This window comes from Etheostoma spectabile, chromosome 23 (genome assembly GCF_008692095.1).
Source record: "Etheostoma spectabile isolate EspeVRDwgs_2016 chromosome 23, UIUC_Espe_1.0, whole genome shotgun sequence".
Lineage (NCBI taxonomy): Eukaryota > Metazoa > Chordata > Actinopteri > Perciformes > Percidae > Etheostoma > Etheostoma spectabile.
Genome location: NC_045755.1, coordinates 20,440,517 through 20,456,212, shown reverse-complemented (window position 1 = coordinate 20,456,212; position 15,696 = coordinate 20,440,517). Strand labels below are relative to the sequence as shown.

The 15,696-nt window shown below is 44.6% G+C and overlaps 1 protein-coding gene across 3 annotated transcripts in view; it reads left to right on the top strand.

Annotated features, from left to right (window-relative positions):
- Positions 1-15,468, top strand: part of lmo3 (LIM domain only 3) — a 44,047-nt gene extending 28,579 nt beyond the window's left edge. For all 3 annotated transcript variants that reach the window (XM_032505394.1, XM_032505392.1, XM_032505393.1), the window contains 2 exons: positions 5,806-5,931; positions 12,868-15,468. In XM_032505394.1, the coding sequence (XP_032361285.1) occupies positions 5,806-5,931; positions 12,868-12,973 (232 nt within the window). In that variant the 3' untranslated portion in view covers positions 12,974-15,468. The remainder of the gene's footprint in view (positions 1-5,805; positions 5,932-12,867) is intronic.
- The last annotated feature ends 228 nt before the right edge of the window (positions 15,469-15,696 follow it).

Here is a 15,696-nt window from a genome sequence, read left to right as displayed (position 1 = left end):
TGTGCGTGTTTGGTGCCGATAATTATGGGCTGGTGTGCCGCAGCCTGGCACCCAGCTTGGGATTGCAGGTGGGTTGGCATAGAGAAGTGCCTATCGAACTCCACATCTGGCCCCTGCAGGGTTTAAAATCTTTCATTACACCCACTTCAAAAGGGACCCAAACATAGCCCTGCCAAAAAAAAAGCTGAAAGCCTTTTCCTGGTTACTTTGTTTGGAGCAGACTTTTTTTAAAGAGTTGTTTTTCATTTAAGGACAGAGGAACTTTGTTTTTTCACCAAGAATTATGTTAGATGTGAGTAAATTTGGGAGAGAGGGTTGAAGGTTATATATAAGGAATACTCTTTTGATAGTTTAGGGTTGGGTTTGCTTTAAAAAAACAATACATTTGAGGATAGTAACTAAGAACAGGACTGCCACCAGTAGTTTAACTCTTCTTATAGTGTCAAGGAAGCGTGCAATGGTGGAACCTAAAATGGTGAGTGTTTTTCGACCTTTTGGAGGAGTTTCTATAGGAGCTAATTAGGTAGCACTCTGCTGCTGCTCTTCAGGCTGACAGTTCAGGGGAATGTTCCTCTGTATGGTCTGCAGTCTCTCAGAAAGCAGGCCATAATTCATCATTAGGATATCAGAGTCCAGGTGCAGATGAGAACTGATAGAGCCGGCAGTCAGGCAAGTCTGGGCACTCAAGGAGGAAAATCTTATCCCAGGGACAATTCCCAGGTCATGCCTGCGGTAATTGAAATAATTTTGCCCCCAGAGTTGGTTAATCAATGACAATCACACACGCAGGGCGTTCAAAATTGATGCACAAGTCTGATTACATCTGCCACCTTTAGCTGTCTCCCCTCCACCGACCGCCACAGTGCACATCAGCCCTAGTTTTCTGTTTCGGTTCTTCTGCTCATGTCAAGATCGTCTTGAGATGAAGCATTGATGGGACAACCATATTTAGTATTTCTCACCTCACTTGTACCTTTAATGGACAGACTCTTGTTTGCACAGCCAAACGTTAGCTTCTCACTGTGATTAAATTCCAAGTGGGACACCAGTGTGTCTCATCAAATGGACAAAGCGCGGTCCCATTAAAAAAAAAAAAAAAAAGCCTGTGTTGAGATGCAACGAATGATTTGTCTGTTATTAACCCTGAGCCTGTGATTATGCAGATTGCCATAGATTTTCCCTGGTTGCCTGGAAGTGAGATCCAGGGTTTGTTCTCAGCCTGGCAGACGGACGAGGGGACGGCCGTGCATTACTGAACTTGCCACATTCATCATGTTGACTGATGGCACAGGGAGTCGGTCCCCGGGTCCCGGTGGTTAATGTAGTGGGTAATTAACTGTCATTTGCCTAGTAATAGGCCGATGATCAATGGTTTGTGAGGAAACAAATTCTAATCCGGCAGCTGATGAATGCATGCCGAGGCTGAAGCAATTGAAGTGGTGGGAGGGATGGAAGAGACAAGGTTGGGGGAGGAAGGAGGAGAGCAAAGCCGCCACTGGAATTTCAAACGGCAACTGAATGCACCCATGCTGTCAATGCCACCCCCCCCCACACACACACACGCGCACACACACACACACACAAAATGTAATAATCCCAAAAAAGGTGAATGATGGAGGAGTTGATTGATCCTTGTGACTCCAGTTTGTTCTGTAGGCAGCATTCAGTAACTAGTTTTAAAGGGTTGGTTCCCCAAAATCATGTAATCTCTCTTCCCTCTTCAAGTAGTGTTATCTTTCCATGCAGATCGTTTACATTTTTTCCGCTTCTCCCTCAACACAATAGAGGTGAATGACATTCATTTTGGTCCTCACAGCATTAAAGAAAACCATTCAACAGCAACATTTCTCTAGAATCCCACCTGTGTCTCTCTCCACAGAATAATCCACTGGGCACTTTCATTGGGACTATCAGTTCGAGGAAAATAGTTCCCGTGTAAACAATTTGAATTTAGAGATTTTTAATCCTTCCAGCACAGACTTGTTTGCCTTTGTACAGTATCAGTAGCTCTATGTATATATTCCAGGATAATGTATTTTACTTCCTACGCCCCAGTAATTGGGCGGTCATTGCATTTTGGACTGAGCTTGACAAGGCTGAGAAAAAGCATTGGCGTGACACCACTCCTACATTCTCTGGAAGGGGTGGGGGCCTGCACATCAGATTGGGTTTTGGGGTTCATTGGGCTAAAGCCTTGTGGAATAATTTAATTGGTGTCTGTTTTTCTCTCATCAAATAGGTACCACTGAGCCGTACCAGGCTGTAATGCACAGTGAATGCCTTTTGACTAGAACAAGGTATTGGGCACCGACTGCCTCTATTCTCTTTCAAATTCAGATTTGAGCAAGGCATGAATTTTAATTTCATGTTGTATCTTCAACCTCTTTAAATATACATGCTGTCTTGTCAGCCATGGATATGAAGTGTATGTCAAGCCCACTATTCTACATATGTTATTCTGTTTTCTTTCTTTTTGTAAAGCAGACACACAGTTAGAAGCCTTCTAGATAATGGCAGACAGCTGTACCGTTGTCAGTCTGAGAGAGGTGCATTGGAAATGTATATAATTACTACCAATTACATTATAATCCAGAGCTGAAAGCATTGAGTCCCAGGCCCTGGGTCTTGCACACAAGGCCTCTAAACTGTCATCCTCTGATTGTATTGGAGCCTGTGCCTTTGAATTCATTGCAACCAAACCACGCTTAATTTGCCTCGTCCCTTGAGAGCCATTAGCGTCTGTGGCATCAAACTGGCGGAGCGGCGAAAGACGAGTGGCAGGTACGCTCCATCCATCTTCCCTCCCCACAGGGTGAGCTAGGGCTTTCTGTGTGCTGCCGGTCTGAAGAGTGTGTGCCACACAAGAGCCCGGCCAGCCAGCAGGCTGCACACTGGCGCTGCCACACATCCAGGTTGGGTAGACTGTTATCAGCCGCTCCACTTCTTTAGCTCAGTCAGAGACACTAACAAAGATGTGTTTGATTTGAATGTGTCTGTATTGTTCCCATAATGTGGTCTTTAATCATTTACAACAGTGGTTAAAGTAGCACAGGAATGTACAACAGGAATTCTACAGCAGAACAGTGGATGAGAAGAAGCTAGGAGTTTGGATGTTCTGTTTGAGAAACAGGGAGTCTTTGGCATATTTTATTTGTATTGTATCTTATTGAATAGGTCTTTTACACAGAATCCATTTCCTTAGTGTGTAAAAAATCAATGCATGTATTTGCTGAAAAATATCCTCAAGAATAGATGTTCTCGTATTCTGAGTCTAATACCTCGGCATGGATGTTGGTGTCTACTCAAGGCCTAAAGTATATTTCTCAATTTTCTGATTTTGACTCACACATACCCACTTACTTAAAAGCGACTTACTTGTTTTCACTGTTATATCTTACATATGTAATGCTTTTAGTCAAATTTATATTTGATATTTATATTATTAGTTTATATTTTTTTGTTTTTGAAGAATGGGAAGCCGTGCTGGCATTTATCTCTGCAGTGTACAGAACATATCTTATACCAGATCTATCTTTCTCTGGTCCATTACAGAATACTGTCCACACCATCTGTGAGATGTTAAATCTTTCCTCTGCTTTCTTTAATGTGTAAACCTAGTGTGCAACCTTTTTACATTAAGTCATTCACGTGCTGTGTTCAAATGATTAAAGAGGCGGCGGATGGGAAACAAACACAGATTCACAGAGAGTAGACTTTCACCCAGAATGTCTCAGAGCAAGGTGGGACAGTCCTTTTCACTTGGGCAGGCCACACTAAATTTGAAAGAGATGGCAGAAGAGCAGCAGAATACAGTTTGGATTCAAGCTGGCAGGCAGAAAGCTTAAAACATCACCTTTTTTTTTTTACACAAAAACCTTCCATCATTTATAATACAGAGCCTTGAGTGCACGCTATGTGAAAATGACTCAGATTACTGGAAAACAAGGACGCTCGCCCGTGCATTGTGAGAGGCGGCTGCATTGTCGCAAGATGCCAGACAAAGTGCTGTTGTTATGTTCAAACATTCATGCTCATTATCTCGCACTGAATCTAGCATTTCTTGTTCTTTTTTAAGGATTTCTTTTTTAGATCAATTACTCGCCTTTGTAAGGAGAGTAATAGATGAAATATCTATTTCATGTGAAGGCCTTCCGGCAATGCACATTGGTGCAGAAAAGAGAAAGGACAAGAGCTAGCACAAATGTATCCAGATTTAGATTGCTCAAAGGAAAAGGCATAATTCTTTTAATTAAGTCAGCACTAATCCGTTGAGTTGAGCCCTCTTTGTTTTCTCCCACCTACCATGTTACAAGAGATATCCTTCATTGTCTCAAGGTGTGTTGACAGTGGCTCTTAATTCTGTAGATATTCATGAGGGCACAATCTATCTGCTCCCTTTGCCTCTGGGAAACATACTTTCTGAAGGTTAATAAACAACCCTGCATTTCCCAAGCGCTGAGATCATTTATCAGATTGCGATCTCTTACAGACTCTGAGAGTGGCATGCCGTTTTATCATTTTAACAACGACGGCTAAAAGTGCCTCAAGAAGTCTGCCTAATAGGTTATTTTGTTATATGATTTCGTTATCAGATTTTTTTTCCCTTGCTAGTATACTGTAGGTCGCTGTGTAGTAACAGCCCTGACTCCCTAATGAATACTCCCATTAATGTCCCCGGAGCAGGCCAGGAAATAATAGCCTCCTCCCTGGGCAGTAGTGCTAGCTCTGTCCCATCTATTCCTATGGCACAAGCTGTGGCCCTGTGCTACTGCAGTCCGCCTCTGTCCAACCTATTCCTGTGACTAATTCAGAGAGCAGCTCATGTTAGTGTGTTTCCCACAATCTCTCCGACAGCTGTCGCTCTGGTGTTCAGATGCTCCGAGAAGCAGCACAAGCACTCGGCCTCTTGTCATTCTGTTGGCAGTATTATAATGGAAGGTGGGACACAGTGGCGGGGGAGTCAAGTTCACAAACTCTGGACTCCAAATAATATGATGCCTTCATGGTGTTTACCTGCCGTGTCCCCAAAACATTTAGGGAAAAGGTCTCCTCATGTTTTATTTCAAACTAGTGGACTGTTGAAACTTTCATTAGAGCATGGATGACAGCAGTGAGCTTCCTCCTTAAATGGCACATCATCAGTGGGAAGCATGAACACATGATCTCTACACCTAAAAAATAAGTCAAATAAGATACAAAGAAAACAAAAATAAAAAGAAGGGCTGCACGATATGAGGAAGATATCGCCATAACAATATTACTTGTGATAAATAAACAGATATTAAAGTGTACTCACTTCTGCCGTTCTGCTGCTTTCAGTATTCTAACTTGTTGTTTGTTGGATTTAAAACAAATGAAAGGAAACTATTTTCAACTTTCTTTTAATGAACAAATTCAACATTACAATAAATATAAAAGCTCCACCCAAAAAGTGACAGTTTTCTTTCAACTAACAAAACACATCTATGAGTGTCCTTCGCGATGTGTTGCACCCTTTGGTGATGTGTTTATTGCCCCAGTTGATATTGCAATGATAACAAAATTCCACAGCCCTGATGAAAAGTAATAACAGGAAAAAGAAATTTGCCATGCTGCGTGTATGTCACTTTTCCTTGCTAAGCTTAGCTAAGCTAAGCTACAGACACCTCCCAGGCTTATTGTTGTGTACTGAGTTCTGGGGGAATGACTTACATCATGTGTCGTCTTCTGTGTGTGTGTGTGTGTGTGTGTGTGTGTGTGTGTGTGTGTGTGTGTGTGTGTGTGTGTGTGTGTGTGTCTCTCTCTCTCTCTCTCTCTCTCTCACAGGTTGTTTGGTGTAACGGGGAACTGTGCAGCCTGCAGCAAGCTAATTCCAGCCTTTGAGATGGTCATGAGGGCCAAGGAGAACGTCTACCACCTGGACTGTTTCGCGTGCCAGCTCTGCAATCAGAGGTGAGTGATTGGGCCGCTCGTGCTCCTCGGCCATGCCTGCGTCTGGGCAGATGGCTGCTCAGGGAACGCAAGATCACAGCGCAGTCAATCTCGAGCGCTGCTGAAAGTTGAAGACAGATCCCATATGATAAATTTATCACTCTAACCAGTGACTTAAAAAGACACATCCAGGGCCTTAGGGACACCTGCTGGACCTGGCAGAGTGATTCTAATCCTGCACTACCACAACAGTGTCAGCCCAGAGCTACAGGTGCCGCGCTATGTCCACACATATGCTTCCTATCAGGCGTCATTAGGATGTGGTCAGAGATTTCAGGACACAGCACAGAGGAAAGTTACGTCCTTACAATACATCCTATCTCTGTGAAGCTCATACCCTAATACTCTAACTCTAATAATCAGTGTTCATAGTTAGTGGTGGTGGATTGAACTGTAATAGGGCCTCTGTCCTTGCTCATTTACATACATGAAAGGAGTTTAAGAAACAATAAAACGCAGTTCCACAGTGACACATAAGTGGAGTCAGAGGGAGAGCGGGGTAAAGTCGAGGTGCCTATCAGGGGCTTGACTGATTCCAGTGATCCGGGAACAGTGGTTTCCAGCTTGGTAAAATCCAATTCCTTGGGATCCTGTTTCTGGCAGGAGTGGAGTGGTGGCGGGAGTCAGATCCAGGATGCAGGAGTTAGTTAGTGAACGATATATTCAAGTAAAGAGAACAACAGAGTGGCTAGAAAGTGACTAACTGGGAGGTATCATCTACGGTCTGGCGCTGATTTAAGGGAGGTTGATTGTGGCTGATGGCATGCAGCCGGACACCTGGACCCCTGGCTCCAGTCCTGCCTTTAACGCACAGACAGAAACCGCAGATACCTGCTACACCTCGGGCCCCCAGAACATTGTCTCTGTATATATAACACATTACTGTTTATAGTCATGGGAAGGTTCTATCTTCCCGTGGTACTATGATGAAAAGCATGGGAGCAGTCATGGAGTCGAATGAACAAACCAGAATGAATGTTATCTAAGGATAGAAAAAAAACTTATCGAACAGAACACCATAACGTAACATCAGGAAGGTTACTTGTCGGCCTTCCCAAACGTGGTTTTGTTACAGACACATAGACACAAGCACCTGCCTGCAACCACACCAGCCACATTGTGCATGCTAAAGGCAAAGGAGCTGGTTACGCACAATTAGCACTGGGTTATTGTCTTGCCACTTCAGCCGGCTGCACCAGACAGCCTCCCCTAATGGAAGAAGTCAGCTAATCTTCATCAGCCGGGTCCAGGCAGGCCAGCTTTGCTCCCCCACATTAAAACCCATTAAAGCGCGAGCAAATCTTTCTTTTTACATTAGGCCGGCTGATGAACTGTTGAATAAAATCGACGTCGGTGTGTTTCACATGGTCCACCGTGGCCTTGCAAGCACCGTCGAAATGCCCATCACAATTTTACCGGGGCCTGGCCAAGATTTATGGTGTCGCTGCGGCTTTAATCGAAGCCGTTCCTCGGCTCAGACTTTTTGTTTTCCATTTTGTTTCTTTACATTGGTGGAGCTGTTTTGGGAGAAATACCTGTGCAGTAACATGACTTTAAAGGATCAATTACTTTACCATGAGTCAAACTCTAGAGACAACATATTTCAATGGGTATGCATACTTTGAAAATAAAGCTCTGATGTACAAATGATTATTGTTACCCCTCTGCAGCCTGCTAGTGAGCTAGTCTTTGAACTTACATTTGGGAGTTAATGAATTTTGGTCTTTAGGAAGATTTTCTGATTCAGAGCAGGTTTGATGCATTCTCAGTGATGACCACAACATTACTGAATTAGTCTAGAGTGAGTTTCTCACATCTATATCCAGATTAATAGAATGACCTTTTACAAATGTTCCCAGCCTCTGCCTGAGATCTATCACGGGATCTCACTGAAGATTTCCTGAATAGTTTTTCAGCGCCTCGTAGGCTTCTGGTCTTTGTCTGGCATGCCGATTTGCTGTCTTGTTCATCTGCACCAGCTCAAACAAACATGAAAGCCCCCATCGACCCCTCCCCCCACGGGCCCTTCAATAAAGTAATCTAATCCATCTCACAAATGGCCCAGAGATTTCTCAGCGTAACATTGTCAGAAAATGTGGAATCTGATAAACAGAGCAGGCGTTGGCGAGGTCAGTAGGGGTCACGCAGTGTAATTATCTGTCGCTCCTGCAAGTCAGCCGCAACCCATGTTGCCGCTTGAAGATTGAATTGCTACAATCAAGTCTAACCATACAAGTCCCCCCCCCCCACACACACACACACACACACACACACAAACACACTCACTCATAAATCTATCCACGCCATCAGTTGCTTTGTGGGTACATCCATCCTACTGTATGCCACAAAGCAAGGATTGGATACGCCAAGCCAGTAATTACTCTGATTTCATCAGGGACTCCTTGCAGGACTCTAATGGTCATCGCCATGCTCAGCTATTAGGGGCCGCGCTTAAGTTATAGGCCAGTTAGTACAGGGCAGAGATGGGAGGACATGTTTGCTTTTTTTCTTCTTTGTCATCATCACATCAAAGTGGCAGCAATCTCTGGCTTGCCACGAAAGAAGCATTGAGAGCTGAACCTTTTTTAGGAATAAGAAAAATGGAAACGCCTCACCAGTTATCTTACTTGTTTATCTGCCAGAGAGCAAAAGCCCCCCCCACTCGGTCTTCACTCTGTGCATGACTTTGAAATGGTATCAAGCTGAGGGGAGTGAAGAGCTCCTGTCCCTGGTCTATCAGTGAAAAAATAGGATCTTACATTGGCTCTGATTGCTCATGTCTGCACCCAGTGTGGCCTTACTCTGTTAAAATGGACATAAATCCACCATTGTGACCTTCCCACCAGCCAGACCTGTTATTTCTTCTTCTTGGGGAAACCATGGTCTTAGAGCCAAAGGGAGAGGGGGGGGGGGATTGGTTCTTAGAAGACAGGGGGTGTTGGTGAGGGTGGGGGTGTTGGAAATAAGGACAGAGATATGAGACTCCATCCAGCAAGCAGTTAGCCACAGATCAGCCCTGGGGGACAGCTAATCGATGGGCCTGTCGTCCAGCCTCATCATCTAGCCAGTGCTGGCCCAATTTCCCCCTGATGAGCTGGAGGCCACAGTCTGGGAGGCTGAAGGAAGGTTAGAGGAGAGAGGAGCGGGGGAGAGCAGGATAGGTGACAGTGCAGGGGAAGGTCAGTGCTGATAAGGGAGGATGCTCCATACTGGAGCTTTGGAAGGCCAGACTGACACCAATTGGGTTCAGCAGAGCTAAGCTCAGCCACTGGTGCCTTACTTGTCCCGAGTAAGGCTTGTTAGACAGGAGCCTAATAGCCAATAAGGGACAAAGTTGTCAATTTGTGTATGATTGGTGTTGAGAACTCAGAGCTTGTGCAGCCAGCCTACAAGAGAACACAATTTAACTATGTAATCCTGCACAATAGTAAAGTAAAAATGACACATTTCATACAAATAAATGTCAGTTTTTCTCCACTCATGGAGATGTTTCAACCAATAACCAATTCATGCATTTGCAGCACTGTAAAGATCCCAGCTGTGTACCATCTTTAGCCACATCCTTCAAGATCTGCATTTTTAGACCTTGACTAGTAGAGATGTTAATCTTCCTCTGTAATACCATTCAAATTGAATTTGTTCATGATAAAAGCATTTCTATTCACATGTGTGTAGGCCAAGGCAAGAATAGGGAGATTAGCTAACGTTAGCCAATATATTTATAAAAAATTCACATTGAATAATAATTTCAGCATTCAAATAGGATGGATTTTTGTCTACTATATATTTGACTTTTGGAATTGGTTCCAACAGCCCTATTGACTAGTAATGTGCACATACCCAGATGAGTTTAGAGTTCCATTTTAGGTGCTGCCTATTTCAAAGGAAGCCAAAATGAGCTACATTTGGAAGAACTTTTGCAATGGGATAGCCTTGCCAAGTCCCTATTTTATGATTTTATGATTACTATCCATTTTTGTCTCATGACCAGGGCCACACAGCATATGCAGATGCAGAATTCTGCAGAATTGTTTTGCAGATTAAAAAAAGGAAAGAGTACGTTTCATTTCTGTTCTGGACTTTTTACTCTGGCAAAGCAGGGTCATATTGAATTGGATGGTGCAACAGAGCTAATATGATGGCTTCCTCCAATTGTGGCCACATTGTTTGATTAACAAATGATTGTTTTGGTGTCAGCATCTGAGCGCTGAGCGTCATAAATGGAGAAAAAAAATAGCAGTTTAGCAGACAAAGTAAATACATGGCAATCTCCTTCTTTCCAGATGTGAAATTCTATTCTCCACGTTACACTTCACAAAGAAAGACTCATCTTCAGTGTGTCCTTGTGCTGCTGTCTCACTGCCCAGCAGCAATCTGCCACAGAAGATTTACAACATGCTGTTACAATTAAGCATCAGTTTCATTGGGGCAAGTGTCTCTGAACCTGTTTGCATCTTAACAGTAATTAGATTCGGTGCAGTTGAGACTATTTTCTCTCTTTGACAATCTCCCTGTTTCTTCATTTGAGTGGAAAGTGAATACACGGGCCTCCGAGGCAAATTGCTGGCATCACAGTACATCTTTTAAGTGTGTGCCTGTGGAAGCCATTCTTTCTCTTCCTCCTACAACAAGAGGTCTCTAAAGACTCATTAGTCACAGTCACCTCTCGGTAAAGGAAGGAAGATGGAGGGAGTGCAGGGAGAGACCAAGACAGCTCAAGCTGACTGAATGGAAGTTAGAAACCATCATATGATTGGCCAACTCTGTGGATCCTAACAGACGTGGCGTTAAGGTTAAAGCTAGCTCATATCAGCTGCTCACACAGTAACGTGTGGTTTAGCTACACATGGGTGACTTAATGAAGGAATCACCTGAACCTGAGGGAATTAGTACAGAATATCAAAAGCAGTGGTTTCTTACAGGTTCAGGGGCTGAATGCTTTGATCAGTGGCGTGACAGTCACACGATCTCAACAAACGTTTTGGGCGCCACACGGTGATGTGTCCCAGTTTTTCTCTTTTACAGCGCCATAGTTGTACTCTTGAGGTCTACTAGAATAGCTTTACATGCTTTGATGTTCAAGAAACAGATGTTTGTCATACTGCCCACTCTGTCCGAGCTCTTGGCCCGCCTCCCTGAAAAGCCCAATCTGCTCTGATTGGTCAGCTGGCCCACTGTGCGGGCTGTGCTTGCTCAGGCAGCACCAATGGGGAGCACAGATGGAAAACTGGGCTGATTCTTTTCAATCAGTGACATCCCTAATGAAGGAATTTCAGATAGGAATGTGGGCGGGGCGTTTTCAGGCATTTTTTTTGCACTTTATACATCTATGACATACACAACTTACTTACACAGTAAAAGATGGGAAATCCAAAAAAGCATAGTAGGGCTCTTTAATACAGCTGAGGCAAATACAGTTAAATATTTTATTATTTATTATATCAGCTGTGAACATGTTCACCAAATGTTTATTGAAAGTCCAGTAGCAGGCGACTAATATGTCAGCATTCTCTAATAGAAGATGTACCCTGCAACTGTTGTTAAGGAAGTAGAAGTACTCGAGCAACTGAAGGTCCTTTTATTAGACACGCGTGTGTAATATCCTCATCATAATTGGTGCACAGATGTCACATATGCTGTTGACATTTCACTGAGCAGAAACAATTTGGCCGTGTGAAATGAGTGGAGTAGGGCAGGGGTAAGAGCTGGGGGGGGCATGTCTAGTGGAGAGAGGGTATTAAAAAAAATGAAGGGAGATAAAGTGAAAGTGGGAGTGGGCTCGGCGTCGGTAAAGACAGCCACTTAATAGATGCTGTCATTTTCTATTAGAGTGGATGTCACCATTACATGAAACACAATAATCACCATGCCAGATGAATGGATATTAGTCATCTGGGTTTAGTCGGGTAAAAACAAGTCCTGGCCACAGCCACATTAGATATGTAAGGAACCAAATGTAAGTATTGCAGGCGGTTCTTATCCTACAGTGCTGGGGCGATTGGCAGGAGTAGATGGCTGACATTTGACTCTAATGCTCATGTCATCCATTGCTGAAATGTTCATGAATTCAGTACATACATCCGAGTGTGCAGCTTTACGTGATTTTTTTTTTTTCTTCTCAACATAAACTTCCTCAGAGCATTTGGATTTATTTACAAAAACACACCGTTCTTACACTTTTTGGTATTTTGTGCCAACCCCTTTGGTGTTTTAAGTCCTGCTAATTGGTCCCAAATGGAAGTAACAAATCAGGCTCTGAATCTGCCCTGCAGCCCTGAATAACTGCTGCCATGCTTGTCAGGTACCTGGGCTCCGTCCCAACACTCAACTCAGCAGTCTTAACATCCAAGGAAGTCAAACGGAGCCCCCCCCCCCAGGTAAACACTGGCACCGCTGCTTCCCGACCTTGTCTAACCTGCACACAGAGGGAGATAAGCAGCCCTCGGGACAGAGCAGAGAGTTACTGCTCCTACGCGCTCAACATAATCTCCACTTGGCACTGTGCTGAAAGGTCAAGCGTAACTGTGTCCCCGCCCCCCCCGGCTGGAGCAGGATGGGCTTTTGCTGAGGTCAGGGGGGAGGGGGTCTGGAAGAGCAGCAGGTGGAAAGACCCCCCCACCCAAGCCGCTTGTAACTGAGTTGACTGCTTCCTAGAGGAGAACCTTGCAGGCACACTGCAGCGCTGCAAGTGAAAGTGTGTGTGTGAGTGGGGGGGGGGGGGGTCGGTTACGTGTTGCAAAAGTAGAGATTTTGCACTGTAGTCAGGAAGCTAGCTGCACCTAGCTAGGCCTGCTAGCCTAGAGCTCAGTGCTATTGATGAGATGTTTGATGCTTATGTAAAGCCTTCTCTCTCTTTCTCTCTCTCTCTCTCTCTCTATCTCTCTCTGTTTGGTGCAGGTTTTGTGTGGGAGACAAGTTTTTCCTGAAGAACAACATGATCCTGTGCCAGACGGACTACGAGGAGGGGCTGATGAAGGAGGGCTACGCCCCCCAGGTCCGCTGACCCCCTGCTAGACAAGGAGGAGGAAAAGGAGGAAGAGGAGGAGGAGGAGGAGGGAGAGGAGGAGTAGGAGTGGGAGCAAGAGAGACTGAAAGAGAGACTGCTCCTGTCCAGCTCCTGGCCCCATCATGTACATAACTCAAGTTCCCTGGGAGTGGGTGGGGTGGGGGGGCGGGGGGAGCGCACACTCTGCTGTACAGAATAGTCATACAGACACCGACGTGGCAAGGGAAGGCCCTGGACACCTACAATAAACTACACAAATGAAAACAAACACTTTGGCCATTTGTGACGGATGCTGCCACCAGAGAGGTCTAACCAACAGCTGATCCTGCCGGTTGGAATCTAAAGAAAATGGACCCACCCAAAAGCAGTCTTGTCTCATCTTATCTGACAAGGACAGATAACTTACTACTTGAATTCTAAAATACACTGAGGTATTGCCAATCCATGTTTTAGAGAAAAGACCCCTGTACTGTATGATAGAGTTAAAACACAGTGAATGTAAACTGATGATTTTTTGTTGCTGTGCGTGCGTGCCGGTGTGTGTGTGTATGTGTGTGTGCGTGTGCGTGTGCGTGTGCGTGCGTGTGTGGCCCAAGGCATCCGTTCCTTCAGATTCCAAACCTAATCACAGTATCAACATGCTTCCAAATCACACAGCTTTATTATTTCACAAACTCTAAAATGCAGACTTTGTGACATAATCAGAGCGTTTCTCTGGATGGATGGAATATCCCACGCAGTCACTAGGTGAAGAGATGTGACGGCACTAGGTCACTAGAAGCAGTTGACCCTTGGAGATGACTCCTCTGGCAGCACAAAGTAAATGTGTGATTGGCCCATCATTGAAAAGCCCTTTCCTGGTCAAAGGAGTCAGCTTTTGAATAGAAGCTGACTCATATATTCTATATGAGGACTCTGGTTAACTGCTCCTCAGATCTCCTGAGACTATTTACCAGGGGCACCCCATCCGGTGCGTCCAAGACGATTGTGATTGGTTTAAAGAGATGCCAATAAAGCACAGTTTTTTCCTTCCAGGAATGTTGTGTGGACTAGCCAGACCCTCCTCCTCAGCGCTGGGGAGGAAGGAATGCATATGCAGCATGATTTACGCTTCTGTGTTAAATCTACGCCATGGCTACGTACGTAGTTACGGGGAGATGTGGACCTACACCGCTGTAGCCTGCACCTCTCCAAAAATTTAACTACACTTTGCGGCGATGAAAATTCACTCGGCTTTGGCTTGGTAGTGTTACTTTACAGTGTCCAGTCCCCCCCCTCCCCCAACTAATTTCCTGGTTCTCCTTCTCCACAAACATGAAATCAAGGAGAGGGTTAACTTCTCCTGCTCCAGATGTCTCACCGTGGTCTGAAAGAACAGGGGAGACACTTTGTTTTTCCCACTAGGACTCTAGTGCCACTACTCACTCTGAAGATAATCATTATCACCCTCTCACTCACACACATGCACCAAACAGCAGTCCCAGTTAGCAGCTAGGTGGCTCTGAGGAGCATTCAGTAACACTGACGGCTAAAACAGTGGACTTCCATTCATCCTCATGTTTTTGCTCTGTCTGCTGGATGTGTAACTAGGCAACAGACTGGTTTGGCAACACCGTTAGAAGGACTACAGTCTTTTTTAAGATGTTATGCTCTCAGCTTGCTCTACTGTCCCCGAGTGGTCCAAAAACCGATGCAGCAGCTTTAACCATGACGGAGAGGACAGAATGCCTGTGGACAAACACGTGGCTGCGCCACGCTATCTATCATGGGGTGACCAGAGGCACCGTTCCATTCCTAAGGGGCATTGTGTCAAGGCTCCATTCAGCAACGTTTGGCAGCCGGGTTCTGACTGGGACTCCAGCTTCTGTTCTGAAAGAGGGCTGGGTATTTTTCCGCTGGAAACAGTCTTTCTATTTATGAAAACCTTGCTGTCACACTGCTCAAAGGGAAATGTGGGGACATGCTGGTTTGTCGTGGGGGTGTACAGATTGGTCCGGGGTGGTGGGGGTTGGTTACTTTTTGTACACTATTTATTTGATAAGCATTACCTGTTGTCCAACATTTGGCATTGTTTGACATGCTGATACTTGAATCCAGTTGATGATTTCTCTGTCTCTGTCTGGCTTATGTTGAGGTTAGCTCTGTCATTTCCCACACAGCTTTGGGTTCAGTGAACTGCTCTCTGCATTACGGCGGCCATCTTGGTCCCAGCGCCGCCCCCCCAGCAGAGGAAACCCATCCGGTGTTAACATCAACATCCGAGCGTGTGCAACAATGCTCAGCACCATTTCTTTGCTGGAGAAAAAAAACATTAATTTTCATTTGTAAATTGTGGGTGTACATATAAGAAATATTCATTTTGGCTTGCTACTGTACAATGATTTCTTTTTAAGTGTCATCCAGCATGAGATGTTTATTTTTAGGACAACGCTTGTAAATACTGTAATTGTAATAATTTTAAGCACAAATGTAATACAGTTTTATTGTGTTACTGGTGAGTGTGGTGTCTTTTCTTTCAGGCTGTGATTTACATCTGAAGAAAGTTTAGACTTTCATACTTGGTGTATCCATTTAGAAATCAGTGTTTGCTGAAACAACTAAGGTTAAGTATTTAGCTCCAAGGGCACAGCGCTAGAACCAAACCAGGAGTTTCCTGTCCATTACCCGGACCAGCAGAGCATGGTGCAGCCTATGATATATGACTGATCTAAAGTGCAATC